The following is a 16981-nucleotide window of genomic DNA, read 5'->3' as shown; positions in this document are numbered from 1 at the left end:
TTTGAGATCTTGGGGCTCAGGGGTCATCCAAAATAAGTGCTTTACAGGTAACAAATGAGCAAGCAAGAGAACAGAGATACTGCCAGGTAGAATTTGGAAGTGGATAGTTTTTGAAATTTATGCCAGGAATGAATTACTATTTCCATCTCCTCATTGGGGGTAATCACTAGCTGACGTGGGAATCCATCAAGCTGCCAAGGAGAGATAGAATGGCAAGGCAGAGACAGAAGGGGGAGGAGGGGTGCCAGACTTTCTTCCATCCTGTTTCCAGACAGGCCACTTGGCCCTGCCCAGCCAGTGCCCCTACTCACTCGGCCTCTCCCCACAGGAGCTGCCTGAGAATGAACTTCTGCACCCACCCCTGAGCATCTCTGTGGTGGACTGGAGAGCTTTCGGGAGGAGCACCCTGGTGGGCACCTACACTATCAACTGCTTGAAGCAGTTTCTGTTCAAATCCAGGGAGCCCCTGGCCATCACCTCGCAGGTGGATGGGCAAGGTAGGAAGTGCCTCGTAGACTGATGAGTTGTACAAAGTCATGGCGCCCTCAGGGGTCTGATAACGGAGCCTGTTAGAAGTGCCCATGGCCAGCCGTCTCCTTCCCAAGAATTTGCCCCTGCTTGCCCTCTACTTCTTTTAAAATGACTTCAGGGCTTACTCCATAGGCTTGCACCCCTAACCTCTTTAAAACTCACCTAAGAAACCTTCTGTGACTGTTATGCAAGCTCCCTTGAACCTCCACTCTCTGATGTCTTTCTTTGATCGACGTTACTTTAATTTGGACATTTTGGGTCTCAGGTGCACAGAGACAAGTGAACTACATTTTTCAGTTCAGGCTATACACTCATTCTTAGTTTAAGACTTTGCTCTCATTATATCTTCCACCTCCTCTCCCTCCCCACCCCCCACCCCATGCATATCTCACTCCTTGCCTTTACTCTTGGTTCTCAGACCACTGATCCTTGTAAAATATTTTTAGTTTGCATATATATTTTGTTTCCTAGATTGTTTTTATTCAAAAATTCTTTAAAAATAGATCCATAGATCACTCAGTGTATGCTAACTTGCAATAACAATTCTGCTGCAATAGCTATCTTTTCTTTGCCCCCACTTTGAACTTTTAGGCTGCCTCCAACTTCCCACTTCCACTGACAGTGCTGTGATGGGTAATCTGTCTGTGTTCCTTCAGGGAAGATTCTGCGGAAATGTCTTTGGAATATACATCAAGGAGCGAGAGATGAGTGGGAGGCAGGGAATGTGCTGGTGTAACTATACTAAATAATTCCAGGGGCCACTCTAGGGAGCAGGTTTTGTTTACTCGATCTGTTCTCCTATTGTCTAGGGCTCCATGGTCCCTCTCTTCAGTAGCACTTGCTATTATCTAAGTTTTGTTTTGCTTTGATTTCATTTTTGTGTTGGCTTTTTGCCACCTCAGTCAATCTCTTTATTTTAGCTTGAATAGTAGCGTCTCTGGATGCTACTCAGTTAACAGACCTTTTCCTAATTGTATTTCCCCTTCCACAATTCAGCTGCTCACATCCCTTCCCAACACTTTGTTTTCTTTAAGTTTCATTGTTTTTTGGACTTTCGATGTTAGAATCCCATATTTTGTATGTATTGATAAAATCTTTGGTCTGGTAACTGCTAATAGTGAATATGGTCCATATCATTTACAGAAATTCTTAACTTGATATAATCACATCAAATTGGTTTTTATTTAATTTATTTATTTGATTTTTGGGTCACACCCAGCGATGCTCAGGGGTTACTCCTGGCTCTGCACTCAGGAATTACTGGGTGGCAGTGTTTGGGGGGCCATATGGGATGCTGGGAATCGAACCTGGATTAGCCTCATGCAAGGCAAACTCCCTACCCGCTGTGCTATCACTCTGGTCCCAAACTGGCTTTTAAACACTGTAATTTGTTCTTTTTTAAGTTTGATCAGAAAACCTTTTTTTGGGCAAGGGATATGGTTCAGCAGTAGAGCACATGGCCCCAATAATACGGATGCTTTGCACACAGCTGACCCAAGTTTGATCCCTAGAACCACATATCGTCCCTAAACACCACCAGAAGTGACCTCTGAGCACAGGAACAGGAGTAATCCTTGAGCACAGCTGGATTTTGCTCAGAAATCAAAACCAAGCCACAACAAAACACATGCTTTTCACATATGAGAACATGGGTTCTGTCCCATGAACACAACTAAACAAACAAAAGAACACCAAACCTCTGTTATCCCTCTTATCCCTTGGTCACATAGTTCTTATCTTTAAATTAGTATTACTTTTGCATGTTTCAGAACTTTAATTTATCTGAATTTGTGTATGACTTAAGGTAAGAATATAGTTAGATTTTTATGCTCAGATGATATAATTTTCCACAAATGGTTTACCATTGATTTGTGTACTGTTTTCTTCTAAATCAAGAAACCACTCTGAGCCTACTTCTATTCTGATATCTCTATCCCTGTGCCTGGCACAAAGTAGGTGCCTATTAAGTGTTGGGTTGGATCGCTGTTCAAAAGTCCACAACTGGGAAAAGACACACTGGAGACCATGGCAACCTTAGGGGCTTCCAACTGAAAGGTTATAAATACTTAGTTCTACAGCAAAATATGCAATCAACCAATGATCCTGGACAGAGAATTTCAGCATTATGCCTTTTTTATTGAATCAAGAATTCAATTTAAAACTCTCATAAAGCCAAGGAGCAACCTTTGCCTCCTCTCAAGTTCAATTGCTCATGTCACCAGACTTCTACCTACATATGGGAGCTCACAGATATGTTGCCTCCAAAGTTCCCTGAGTTAATGCCCACGGGGAATCCAATCAACACATAAGATATGTGTGCTAATCTTATTATGATTATGACACCATTGATTAAAATTAGTCTGACAGATCAATAACAAGTACCTATTGATTATCTCCTATACACCATTTAACTTACCTCCTGAGCTCACTTATCCCCTTGTGAAGAAGTATTTTCACTCTCATTTTATAAATAAGAAAAGTGGTATTCAGAGATACTAGGGAATTGCCATATCTGAATCTAGATATGAGTGATTCCCAGTATGAGGACACTGAAATGACTTCCCTGATTATAGCCCAATTGACCAACCCAGGCTGCTTTCATTTCAGCTACTGCAGGTTCGCTAAAAGCCACGGAGCCCTCTGGGACCAATAGTGCCTCCCAGGATGCCCCTGTTGATTACATCTCCGTGGATGTTGACCTGCCTCCCACAGAGGCAACTGATTCTGCCCAGCCTCAGTCAGCTGTCCTGATTGACATCCCTGATTCACCTCCTGTGCCTGAGCCTAAACAAAAGTCTGCAGTCCAAGAGCCACCAAAAGATGACAAAGCGAAGGTCAGAGATCAATCCCCCTTTCTACTCACAGGCAGACTGAAGCTTTGCTTTGTACATTCTTCTCAATACCACTTCTTCCATCATACTCGTGACCAAGGGTAACTTCATATTTCTACGCATCAGTTTCCTGATTTATAAAAGAGGGCTATTGAAAAAGAATCTTTTAAAAAGAGTGTTCTTGATACCCACTGTACAGCATCACTGCAGATATAGAAATGCATATAAAACTAAATCAGAAAATATATATATATATTTGAATTCAAAGTTCTAGTCAAATGAGACTGCCAGATTTAATTGAAGAGAAGCTCTTCTGAGTTCATTAACTTGGTAATGTAATGGTTTTCTCATCTAGACTGGTTCCACAAATTCTCAGAACTTTCTTTATACAAGGTCATATGGCTCAAAAAAAGTATTAGCCCCTGGATCTATTCCAAAAGAAAGTTAAACTTGTCATCTGCAGCTGAGATTCTGGAAGAGAAGATGTATTTAACAAACCATAAAGCAAGGGTCTGAGTGATGTAAATCACAAATTCGAGTACAAAATCCTGATGTGACATTGGCTAACAGAAAGGAGAAGTTTAAAAGAAATTCTAAGAGATTCCCTGCCCTGCAAATGATAGAGATTGAAATGACGAGCAGAGTGGATGGGCAAGTGGCTGTTTGCTCAGGCTTGTCCACTCTCATCACGTGCAGTGTGACCCTCCATGACACCTCACAGGATTTTCTCCATTCCAACATTGCACCTGGTACTTTATGTTGGATTTCTTAGTTTAAATGTCTGTTTTCACATAGTACTGTGGTCCCTACAAGGTCAGAGATGACTTTTTTAACACCTCTGTGACCCCTGTACTTGATAGAGTGCCTGGTACATTATAGACACTCAACACATATCAGGAGTGTGGATGGATAATGGGTGTGTGATGTGTCTTGCATGAATAGCATCTGACAAGACAACTATTATCTCATGGGAATACTCCCTTTCTCTCACACACACATCCCTGCCCAGTCTCTCCTTTAGGCTATAGTAGCCATTTATTTGCTCAAGGGAAGAATTGTCAACTTTTTATGTCCCTTTTTTTCACACTGCAAATAAGGCAAGTATTATTATGGGTGAGCTGGAGTGATAGCAGAGCAGGTAGGGCGTTTGCTTTGCACACGGCCGACCTGGGTTCGTTTCCTCTGTCCCTCTTGGAGAGCCCGGAAAGCTACCAAGAGTATCCTGCCACACAGCAGAGCCTGGTAAGCTAACCATGGCCTATTCTATATGCCAAAAATGGTAACACCAAGTCTCACAATGGAGACATTACTGGTGCCTGCTCGAAAAAACTGATGAACAACAGGACAACAGTGCTACAGTGCTACAGTGCATTATTATGGGTAGATGAGAAAACTGAGAATCACAAAATTCACACTACTTAACGAATGATTTTAATATAGCCTTGGCTTGAAGTGCTGCTCTTTTACTCATATGGCTGTCTCTTCCGGTAGACTCTAAGCTTCCCAAATTATCTAATGAATTAAATTATCTATTATTTAGTTCCTCTTGCATCCCCAGAGTCAAGCATATTATCTCACATCTGATCAGTAAAACTATGTTAGATGGATGAATGGTTGGATGGATGAATGGGTGAGAACATTATTAAACTTTCATTTGCTGATGTGGTAAGAACTATAACCACAAACCTTACTGGTACCACATCCACTCCCCCAGAGGCTGCCCATGTATTCTTTTCTTCAGCAGACCATCAGTCAGAGACATCCAGATCCATGAGGCCAAACTCATAATCCATTCCTCATCTCTTTGCAGGATCCCAGGAAACTTTCCCGGAGGTCTACCAAAAAAAAGAAGAGGACCATAGCAGATGAATCTGCAGAAAACGTCATTGACTGGTGGACTAAATATTATGCCTCTGTGAAGAAAGCATTAAAGGTAGAGTCTGCCCTGGAAGGTCATGGAATTCAATGAGAAAGCACACCATTCACCTTCCCACCACTGTTATTTCCAATTTTCCCATTCAGCCCTTACGCCTGCCCCCATAGCAGGCCCTCAGTAATTTATGTTACTTGTTATAAATAATTTGTTAAAAGGATGATCAAAAATTGTTTCCTTCAAAGAAAGTTAATGAAGATTGTTGTATCTCACCATGGATCCCTTAAGGCCTTGTATAAGAGATTACTAAAATGTAGTCACAGGTTAAGCCTTCTGTGCTTATATTTTGTTAATCGAGATTGGTTGTCTTTTACATTATATCCCATCCACTGGTGTCCTACAACTGCTTCGTCAGTGTTACAAAGTTTGAGATGTCGTGCAGCCTGGAAGCTGCAATGGTGGTGGGATTGGTGTTGGAATATTGAATGTCTGTAATGAAAATAATGACTTATTAAAGTTATTTTTAAAAAGAGAAGGAAAGAAAGAAAGAGAGAGAAAGAGATAGAGAAAGAAAGAAAGAAAGAAAGAAAGAAAGAAAGAAAGAAAGAAAGAAAGAAAGAAAGAAAGAAAGAAAGAAAGAAAGAAAGAAAGAAAGAGAGAAAGAGAAAAAGAGAGAAAGAAAGAAAGAGAGAAAGAAAGAGAGAAAGAAAGAAAGAAAGAAAGAAAGAGAGAAAGAAAGAAAGAGAGAGAGAGAAAGAAAGAAAGAAAGAAAGAAGGAAAGAAAGAGAAAGAAAGAAAGAAAGAAAGAAAGAAAGAAAGAAAGAAAGAAAGAAAGAAAGAAAGAAAGAAAGAAAGAAAGAAAGAAAGAAAGAAAGAAAGAAAGAAAGAAAGAAAGAAAGAAGGAAGGAAGGAAGGAAGGAAAGAATAGCACTCTCTACTGTGCAATCCTCTTATTAGCCCCTCTTTAAAATTCCACTCTATGAAGGCCCCCCTGAGGGGTGGTTCTGTTAACTGCAGGTGAGTAAAAAGACTAGAAGGACCAGGTGTCTTTGATTTACAAGTTTCCCACCCTCTGGCTAAAGCTGACTGACACGGGGCTTATGGTAGATATACTGAAAGGGTGTTCAGTCTAGTGTGGCATCTGGATAAATCAGCCGACAGTCTAATGTCAGAAGGTGCAGCCAAGAGAAATGAGATTTCTATAAAGAAGAATTGAAACAATAGGGGTTTCTGGTGAACATGGAGATGCCCAGGTCTTCAATAATATTTGGAAGTCATATGGAAAGCTCTAGAAGTAGAAGCAGAGATCTTGGCCTTAGCAAGGGGGAATAACCCACAGATTGCCAAAGCCAGGCCTCATACATATGGCACGGGGAAAAAAAATAAAGAATTAAATTATGAAGGCGGAGAACCAGTAGGAAGTGGACCTGGAGACTCAGGCCAAAGCTCAGTGGCAATATTTGGCAAGATTTTTTCTCTCCCTGACTAAAGCAGGATAAGAGAATTAAATTTAATTGACCAGGAAAACATGATATTTTAGCCTAGAAAGACAATGGCTTCTTCACCCAGGACTAGCCATGAATATTGCTATGTCATTAGAGAAATTCGCCCAGTCTTAATTCCCGCCTCCAGTCTCCCTCCTTTTGCAGCCATGCACACCACCACTTCCGGTGCCTAATCACATCTATCCCCTTTCTCTATTAACCTCCCTGGTCTCTGGGGCCAGCCCAGCGACCCAGCATGCCAGCAGGTAAAACAGTGCAAACTGGGCAGGGCTCAGAGTGGTGAGGGGTTGCTTGCCCAGCAGCTGAAGTGCACCCCAAAAGCAAGAACATCAACAGCTCAGTAGGGATGTTTTTCTGATGTGGGTACCCCTTCTCTAAGGTGGAGCATATCAAAGCGCTTGGGCCCCCAGTCTTTATATGCCGCTTCCCTTGGGAGCCCCTTGGGGACTATCTGAATATCCTTTAGATAGGATATTGAAAAATAGAAATGTTGGGGAGGCAGACAATTGAGGGGATTGAATCAGAACTGTAGCAGCCAATTAATTAATAAGTTTGGTGTAATGGTGTAAATTTGGTCTCCCTCTTATTTCAAAGGAAAAGGAGAGCAATTCCGAGGAGGAGAAAAAAGATAACACAGGTCAGTAGCCATTCAGGGGACACAGAAGGTGTGTTACAACTGCACTCCCTCGCTTCCCAAAGAGAGGACAATCTCAGCAAGATCACGCTATTTTAAAAAGGTCACGCAGCTAATTTGAGCTGAACTATGAGCAGGTCCCAAGTCTCTCTAGTTCAATGTTGAAATCCACTCTTTGGCTCATGTTCCTACATTGACAGTTTGAATGTAGAAACAGTAGAGTAAAAATAGGAGCAGGCTGAGATGACAGGCCCAAACTTGATAAAATTTAATAGAGGTGACCTGGATTTAGGTCCTAAGACTCAGTTTACAAGGAGTGAGTAGATCTAGTTTGGCAGAAGCTCAAATGAAAGATGCCTGGGATTTAAGAGGACCGAAAACTCCTTACAAGCCAATGACAGATTTTGGCCTAAAAATAGCAGTCACAACAAGCTGCCCGTGGTGTTTCAGTGGCGCTGCCGGAAGTGGGCAAAACCAGAGCCAGACTCCTAATTAGCATGGTTCAGCCTCAGAGCATCACCATGACATAAGCCACTGTGCCTTAATTTTGCACAAGATCAAACAGGTACAAAGGGGTAGACTAACTTTCCCGAATATATAGAGCTGGAAAACAACAGAGGTTGCGTTTTCCCTAGAATTGCACCTTAAAAAATGACTGTTAACTTGGTACATGACTCCTAAAGTATTTGAGCCTCAAGTGGTTGGAGTAGATGGTTTTGAAGTCTATAAATATAAATAGATAGGAGAAAGAATGTAAATAAAGGCTTTGGAGTTGTCCTATTCTGATTTTTGGTACTTCACAGGAATAATTACTTACCCTCTCTGCCTAATTCAGCGGATTCTTACTTATACCAGAACTGGGCAGAATATTACCTACAACAAAATCCTACAACAAATCCTTTGTCTTTATTTAATTAAGGAGCATGACACATGCTAAAACTAAGGCAAAAAGGAGTTTAACTTTATTTTTTCTCATCTCAACAGCCATATAAAAACTAATGATTTTCACTACCTACCCACAGAGGCAAAATCAGACCAGGTAGTGGTAAACATAGAAAACAGCCCAAAGAAGAAGAAAGACAAACTGGTCAAGAAGAAACAAAAAGAAGATGAAATCCCCAATCTGGCAACCTTGAAGGTGTGTAGATACCACCATCTTGGCCACAGAGATGGGGAGAAGCTCTGAGAGGGATCCTATCTGTGTTTAGATCATCCCTAGGAAGTGCTTTGTTTGAACTTACTTTATCATCATTATAATCATTGGTGCAGAGAATAAAACTTTAACAGGCATGTTAGCCAAGACAAAGAGCTTGTTAAGTTTTCATGTCCTATGTCCTCACATGGAGAAGGGGTATAATTTACACTGGTTAGCCTCAATCCAGCATGACATTTGACAATGTCTGAGTTCCCTTTGGTTCACTTCTTGAAGGTTAGCATCATCATGCAGCTGTGAACACAATTGAAATAACAGGAGTTTTAACTCTACAGTAAGCTTCATTAAATCAGCCTTCACTTCAGCCAGAAGCTATTAACTGGAGGCATATTTATGAATATGAAAAGTCAGAGAATAAAAATTATGTATCTAGATAACCAATTTGGATAAGAAATTTGAGTAAGTCATGTAATTATGTTACCAAGCCTAAAACTCAATTTAATTTTGTATTCCTAAAATATACTTATAATTTTCCACTTGAAGAATTCAAATCTATGTGTATTATAATAAAAACTAATATCTTACCACTTTATATGTATTAAGAATAAATACTTAGCTGACATTTGTTGACTCAAATTTTCCCAAAATTAATAGTCTACAGCAAGAAGTTAATAATTTCAATTAGCTATAAATGATTTTATATTCATATTTTTATTATTTTAATTTTTAATTCAGCTTTAATTCTTAACATTTCAAAGATGACAAAAAAGTTTTATACGTTAAGAGCAGTAGTTTTAGGAATGAGGAGTCAATCATATTATTTTGCTACAGAGAAATCAATAGCATCACTTACATTTTTCCAAGGGGACTGGTTTAAAGAATCTTTGCATTTCTTATTAAACTGATCCTGGGTTTTCCTTTCTCTAAACACATTCTTCTCCCTTACGCCCTTTCCCTAAAGATATACGATGGTGATCTTGAGAGTCATTTCAACAATTTTCAAGACTGGGTGAAAACGTTTGAGCTCTTAAGAGGCAAATCTACAGAAGAAGACCATGGCCTGGATGGAGATCGAGTCATAGGGAAGTTTAAGGCAGGTTCCAACATTAGCCCTTTTATTCATCTTTTTCGTCCATAAATATTAGATGGGACAAGTCTGTTGTGGAATGCATTTAAGGAAAATCCTTCTTCTTTATTCAAGAATTCTGTAAGATTGAACCCCAGTCTTTTGAAAATACTGGGTTTGTGGTCTATGAGCTGGGCTGGCACTCAGAAATGCAATCAATCAGAATTGTTCTTTGAAATAATCATTGAACATTATTTTTCATTCATCACCTACCAAATGTGTAATTCATATGCAACCCTTTAGTTGGATGATTTAATCAAATCACACAAACTCATCAACCTAGCAGACTTGTGATGTCAGCACCACAAAGTTCTAACGGACAGTGACTATGAACCCACTGCATAATGGGCCCTTTGCATGCAGGGTGGGGTGCAGCTGGAAATAGCCTGGACATTGTAACTTGCCGGTCTAACTTTAATCCTAATTGTAATACTAACTAGCCTCATGATCTTGAACAGTTCTTTTAAAATTTATTTTTATTGAATCCACTATGAGATAAACAATTACAGAATTGTTCATAATTGAGTTTCAATCATACAATGTTCAAACACCATTGTACATTTCCCACTACCAATGTCCCCAGTTTCTCTCCCGCCTGGCCCTGCCCCCACCCAGCCTACCTCTATATCTCTATGGCAGACACCTTTCATCTGTCTGTCTGTCTGTCTGTCTGTCTGTCTGTCTGTCTGTCTGTCTCTCTCTCTCTCTCTCTCTCTCTCTCTCTCTCTCTCATTCTCTCATTTTCCTTTTAGGCACTGTGATTTGCAATACTGTTACTGAAAGAGAATCACACACATCACTTTACTGCTTTTCAACATTCAGTTCTGTCCAAAGTGATCATTTCCAACTCTCATTGTCCTAATGTTCCCTTCTCTGTCCTAACTACTCCCCCCACCCCCCGTTTATGGCAAGCTTGCTACCATCAACCAGTCTTCCTGGTTTTTGTTTGAATAGTTCTTGACTCTCTTGAGTCTTTACTGCAGCATCTGAAAATAGAAATACTATAGTCCAGACAGAATGAGACAAAGGGAGAGAGCCCCAACTGTGAAGACATCAGCTTCCCCCCACCCGATGCTCCTGCTCTTGCTCCCCACATCGTGGCTCTTCGAGAAGGGTGTTACATGCTGGCAGTGAGTCATTGCTGAGCCTTGACATGCTGCTTGGTAACACCTAGAGGGCATTAGCACCCACCTGGGTTCTACCAATATGTGCTCCTTTTTCCAGATTCTCTTCTGACTCCTTTCTTTCTTTCTTTCTTTCTTTCTTTCTTTCTTTCTTTCTTTCTTTCTTTCTTTCTTTCTTTCTTTCTTTCTTTCTTTCTTTCTTTCTTTCTTTCTTTCTTTCTTTCTTTCTCTCTCTCTCTTTCTTTCTCTCTCTCTTTCTTTCTTTCTTTCTTTCTTTCCTTCTTTCTTTCTTTCTTTCTTTCTTTCTTTCTTTCTTTCTTTCTTTCTTTCTTTCTTTCTTTCTTTCTTCTTTCTTTCTTTCTTTCTTTCTTTCTTTCTTTCTTTCTTTCTTTCTTTCTTTCTTTCTTTCTTTCTTTCTTTCTTTCTTTCTTTCTTTCTTTCTTTCTTTCTTTCTTTCTTTCTTTCTTTCTTTCTTTCTTTCTTTCTTTCTTTCTTTCTTTCTTTCTTTCTTTCTTTCTTTCTTTCTTTCTTTCTTTCTTTCTTTCTTTCTTTCTTTCTTTCTTTCTTTCTTTCTTTCTTTCTTTCTTTCTTTCTTTCTTTCTTTCTTTCTTTCTTTCCCTTTGGTGGGTCAGGGGAGGGAACCTATGACTATTTTATTTCAATGGGTCCACACATTGTGTCTCCAGGGCTCCTTCTGCATCTACAAAAGCCCTGAAGATTCCATTGCTGAGGACAGCGGGCAGCTGAGAATCCAGCAAGGGATTCCCCCCAACCACCCTGTCAAAGTTCTGATCAGAGTCTACATTGTGGCCGTGAGTCATCCTTGTTTACTCTCCAGGGGTATCGCAGTCATTTCAGTGGCAACACCAGAACACCACAGGCACAAACCACAGACTCTTTATCTAGTGCTGATGCCTAGAAATCCACAGAGGGGGTGGGCTTGGTTTCTAGTAAGACCTCTCTTCCTACCATGAAGGCCTTGCTTCCTTGCTAGGCCTTCAGATGTCCTTTCCTCTATAGAAATGGGGTAGGGGAGAATAAAAAGAGGAGAGAGAGAAATCTGGTAGCTCTTCACCTTTTTAAAGGATGCTGCTCCCGTTACATTACAGTAGCACCCTGTGGCCTCATTTTGTCTCCATGGCCTTCTCAGGCTATGCCATCCAAATACAGCGACATTGAGGTTAGAGATGCAACATAGGAGTTTTGAGATGACAGAGTTCAGTTCATGACAGAGGGCCTAAGTACTGGTCTGTAACACAGACATTTGCTGACTTTCAGTCCAGGAAAATATTTCCCAGGCAGAGAGAGCTTCTCTGGGGAGCTTTATTTTCTCTCTGCATTTACCCGCCAGTTGGCCAGGCTACCAAATAGGACAGAAGCAGGAAGTTCACAGGCTGTTAGAGGGAAGAAACAGAATGGAGCAGGGCAGCTGCCTACGAGTTACTCTCCCACCACATGCCTTGTCATGAAATTTTATTTCTAATATATTTCCAAGAACAATATTATTCCTGCCCTAGGCTTCCTACTCTCTGCCAATAAGTACTAAACTTTAAATAGTATGAACTGTTCAGGCTTGATTGCTGAAAAACTCTAGGCCAAATAGGATGCTAAACAAAGCAACTGGCTTAGATGAACTTTGACGGTTCATAAATGTGTTTCCCCCTCCTGATCCTGGACCTGATTTTTATGATCATATTAGATTCCTGGGCTGGAGTGATAGCACAGTGGTAGGGCCTTTGCCTTTCACGTGGCCGATCCGTGTTCGATTCCTCCGCCCCTCTCGGAGAGCCTGGCAAGCTACTGAGAGTATCGCACCTGCATGGCAGAGCCTGGCAAGCTACCCGTGGTGTATTGGATATGACAAAAACAGTAACAATAAGTCTCACAATGAGAGAGGTTACTGGTGCCTGCTCGAACAAATCAATGAACAACGGGATGACAATGACAGTGACAGTGATTAGATTCCTGCAGTCTTACTGTGAATTAACTTTTTTGATGAAATTGATGTTTTTCTTTGAAATATAAAGGAAGACTTAAAGAAAGATAAATTGGGTATTTTAGAATGTGAAAGGAGATGTTTCCTTTTTTCCTGTTCTCTTCAGCAGTAGCAGGACCATTAGCCAATCATTATTAGGAAATGTTATAACAAAAATATGAATCTCTGCCCTCAAGTGAGTCAGCATAGGAGAAAAGGTGAGAAGCCGATAATGAAGCTAAGAGAAATCACTTTTATTGAAAGCCTAGAGGATAGCTGAGACTAACCTTCTCAAAATTTTGTTCCCGTGTCTTGAGATTCATATGAGTTAGGGTAATTTGGAGAATTCATGTATATTGGAAATTTAATTTGCATTTCTTTAGATACAGATCCTACATTCAAATAATTTTGATAAATGGTGGGGACAATAATTTATTTCCCTCCTTTAGTCCCTGAAACTTTCCTTGAAAGTTAATCCAAGGATCTAAAAATGCCCAAAGCAAGGAAACTTGTATAACTGTTGAATCTAACTGCATTTTCTAAACATATTTCTCTCGATTCCCCCCACCCTCCACACTTCGGCCCACTACAGAAAGCTTTGAAGACTGGATTCTATGGGATTATATTCTATCAAAAATAGAGTATAGAATGTGGGAAATATCATGAGAAAAAATATGTACTACAGAGAAAGAGCATTATTTAATTACTCACTTATTTATTCAGAAATACCAGGGGATGAAGAGATCATATAGCAAGTAAGGTGTTTGCCTTGCATGTAGCCAACCTCAGTTTTGGTCCCTGGCATCCTATATGATCCTCCAAGCCTGCCGGGAGTGATCCCTGAGCACAGAGCCAGGAATAGCCTCTGAGCACTGTGGCCCAAAAATGAAAGAGAAAGAGACAGAGAGAGAGAGGGAGAGAGAGGAAGAGAGAGAGAGAGAGAGAGAGAGAGAGAGAGAGAGAGAGAGACTCAGCAGCAGCCTGGAGGATGAAGAGCTTGGACTGGAACTTGAAGACAGGCAGGACTTGAACAGAGGAAGACTCAGAGGATGGTTGCCCTGGGCTGCAGGGAGTGGAATAATTTCACTGCACACAGGGACAGTCAGTGCTTTTCCCTGACGTTTCAAGGATGATGGATGGTTGTCCTCTCAGACTAATACCTAATTAATTAGCTAACTAATAAGTTAATTTAAAACCCTTTTAATTTGATAAAGTATAATGGTTTAAAAAGCATAGCTGAGTAGAGAAAAATCTCAGTCGCTTTGCCTCTAAATTCCATCCGTAGAAACAGCTTACTTTATGTGTGCATTTGCAAACACATTGAATCTATGCAAACATGTCTACAGTCTCGGCCAGGTACTCAGTTAAAAGAATCCTGCTTCATGCATTACATGTTTATCTTCTATTTTTTTTTTACTTATGCTGAATATTTCTGCAAATAGGTGTGATGGGTTTTCCTCATCCTTTTTGCTAGTCGCCTAGTGTTTTCCTGAATGAATATAGTACCTATCTACTCTTTCATTCAACATATATTATTGGGCTGGAGCGATAGCACAGCGCTTGGGCTTTTGCCTTTCATACGGCCAACCCAAGTTCAATTCCTCCACCCCTCTTGGAGAGCCCAGAAAACTACTGAGAGTATCGAGCCCGAGCGGCAGAGCCTGGCAAGCTACCCGTGGTATATTGGATATGCCAAAAACAGTAACAATAAGTCTCTCAATGACAGACGTTACTGGTGCCCGCTCGAACAAATTGATGAGCAACGGGAATAAACAAGAATCTCATGAAAATGACATCCTAATCTTCATATTACTTCTAATCAAATTAATAGCAATCTTGCTAATACTAACCATGGAGATTATATACTATCACTGTATCACTGCCACTGTCTGATCTCAGAAGATTATATACTAATCTTCATGAAATAGTATGGGATTTAAGATGAAATAAAAGTTAAGGAACAAATAAATTAATGGTCGAGATACCTTCTATGTAAAGAGTTAAAGTTGGGTGGTATAATGAGAGTAAATGAGGAGGGGAGGATTTTGGATTCAGTTTCTCCATAAGTGGTTCTCATATAGATTATGATTTTGAGCTGTTAAACAGTACTCCAGCAAACATCCTCCAAACTCCTTTCTATCCAGGCTCTAACTGGATGATTAGAGATATGACTAGACTACTCTCTGTAGGACAAAGTCCCAAAGTCAGAATTATATTTCTCGCTTGTTTCTCTATCATTTCAGTATTATTCCTCCACTGGCCCTACCTTGTTTTCTCCTGGAGGGTGGTCACTTGCAATGGTATAAGATCCTGTGTGTCCAGAATCAGGCTGGAATCTGACAACAGATCACTATCCAACTGGACAGTACTAAAAACAAGGCTCTCAGGTCATGACTTGTGAGCCCTTTCATTTTAGGAGGCACGATTCAGGCCTACCTCATGATTTTATAGCTAGAACTCAGAGACAGAGGATCACACCACAAACAAGAGGAAGAAATGAAGTTAATGCCTTCCATTTCCTGTCCAATATGCTCCTTTTTACTCTATATCTGGCCCTGCTTTTCACCAAAGAGGAGCTCAGAGAAAGCTGGATTTGGGGTGACTGTTTTCTTTTTACTTTCTTCTCTTTGGTGGGGAGCAGGACCATATCCAAGGTATTCAGGGCTTACTCCTGGCTCTGCACTCAGGAATCACTCCTGGAGTGGATTTTTGTACTATATGGAATGCCAGGGATCAAACTTGGGTCAGCTATGTGCAAGGCAAGCACTTACCCACTGTACTATCTCCCCAGCCCCCGGCCATTTTTAACAGCAAACTGGAAAGTCTAGAATAGCGGTTCTTAGCCTAGGATGTACCACTAGAACCATCTGCGGAGCTTCACAAGAATCCAAAGTCAATTCAACCAGAAGATCTGGGATTGATCTGGCATACTCAGGCAGCAGTATCCATTTAAACCCCAGGATGACCCCAGATGTCAGTCATTGTTGAGAACTGCTGGTCCAAAGGGATTTTCTTTGTCTTTCGCAGGCATTCAATCTCAGCCCAGCTGATCCGGATGGCAAAGCAGATCCTTACATTGTGGTCAGACTTGGCAAAACAGAAATCAAAGACCGGGACAAATATATTCCCAAACAATTGAACCCAGTGTTTGGAAGGTCAGCTGGCCATCTGAGTCATGACATGTTTTATTCTTCTGCATTTGTTCCTGCTGTGTTTCTGTGGGGAGTATGTGTGTGTATGCATGTGTGTGTGTGTATGTTGTGTGTTGTGTCTGAGTAAATGGTAATGGGGGTTGAATACTGATTTTTGATTATTATAACAGCCAATCAAACCTACAGAAAAGCTTACTTTTTGCCTTGGTGTCTTAAGAAATTTAATGGGTATATGGCTATCTTTATTACTCTGGTTTTCCAATTATATGTAAAAGACTCCTTGAGGCTGGAATGGTAGTAGAGTGAGTAGGGCATTTACCTTGCAAATGGCCAGCCTGAGTTTGATCCTGGCATCCTATATGGTCCCCTGAGCACCTCCAGGAGTGATTCTTGAATTCAGAGCCAGGAATAATAAACAAGGTCATCACCTTGATCATCACCTCCCACACGGCCCTCCCCAAATTTAAAAGACTCCTGAATGTCTTAAGTTCAATCTCCTAATTTTGGGCAGATTTCGGATCGATAGCACAGTGGTAGGGCGTTCGCTTTGCACACGGCTAACTCATGTTCAATTCCTCCGCCCCCCTCAGAGAGTCTGGAAAGCTATCGAGAGTATCACACCCGCACAGCAGAGCCTGGCGTGCTACCCATGGTGCATTTGATATGCCAAAAACAGTAACAATAAGTTTCACAGCGAAATGTTACTGGTGCCTGCTCGAGCAAATTGATGAGCAATGGGATGACTGTGAATGAATGACTGTGAAAGAAAAACATGAGTGTTCTCATGGCTCATTAAGTGAAGAAGATGGGGTCAAACAGTTGGTCTCTTTTTCCTACAAAGGGATATTCCCATCACATCATTTGGGCAGCTCATTTGAGTTGACTCCCTGAAGTCAGAGTTGAATTGCATCCTCCAACAACAGCTATTCTTTTGTTTTTCTGACAAACCCACTGCATTTGTGTGTGTTTGGGTGAAGTTGACATTGTTCTCTGGCTTACACTTATCCTAACTCCCCTCTCCCACTTGGTCTTCTAACCTTTGTCTTCCCATTTTATTTTGGGGGGCATTGGTTTTAG

General features: G+C 40.8%; 1 protein-coding gene across 1 annotated transcript in view; it reads left to right on the top strand.

The window, feature by feature from the left end:
• The window catches only part of FER1L6 (fer-1 like family member 6), a 129078-nt gene that overhangs the window by 81401 nt on the left and 30696 nt on the right, over window positions 1–16981 (top strand). Inside the window, exons 25-32 of the mRNA XM_055128326.1 lie at window positions 329–497; window positions 3139–3365; window positions 5173–5295; window positions 7335–7377; window positions 8397–8512; window positions 9489–9620; window positions 11464–11589; window positions 15780–15907. Coding sequence (XP_054984301.1) covers window positions 329–497; window positions 3139–3365; window positions 5173–5295; window positions 7335–7377; window positions 8397–8512; window positions 9489–9620; window positions 11464–11589; window positions 15780–15907 — 1064 coding nt within the window. The remainder of the gene's footprint in view (window positions 1–328; window positions 498–3138; window positions 3366–5172; window positions 5296–7334; window positions 7378–8396; window positions 8513–9488; window positions 9621–11463; window positions 11590–15779; window positions 15908–16981) is intronic.

This window comes from Sorex araneus, chromosome 2, assembly GCF_027595985.1.
Source record: "Sorex araneus isolate mSorAra2 chromosome 2, mSorAra2.pri, whole genome shotgun sequence".
In the NCBI taxonomy this organism is placed as follows: Eukaryota; Metazoa; Chordata; class Mammalia; order Eulipotyphla; family Soricidae; genus Sorex; species Sorex araneus.
Note: the sequence above shows the minus strand (reverse complement) of the source record. Positions and strands in the feature narration are given on the sequence as shown.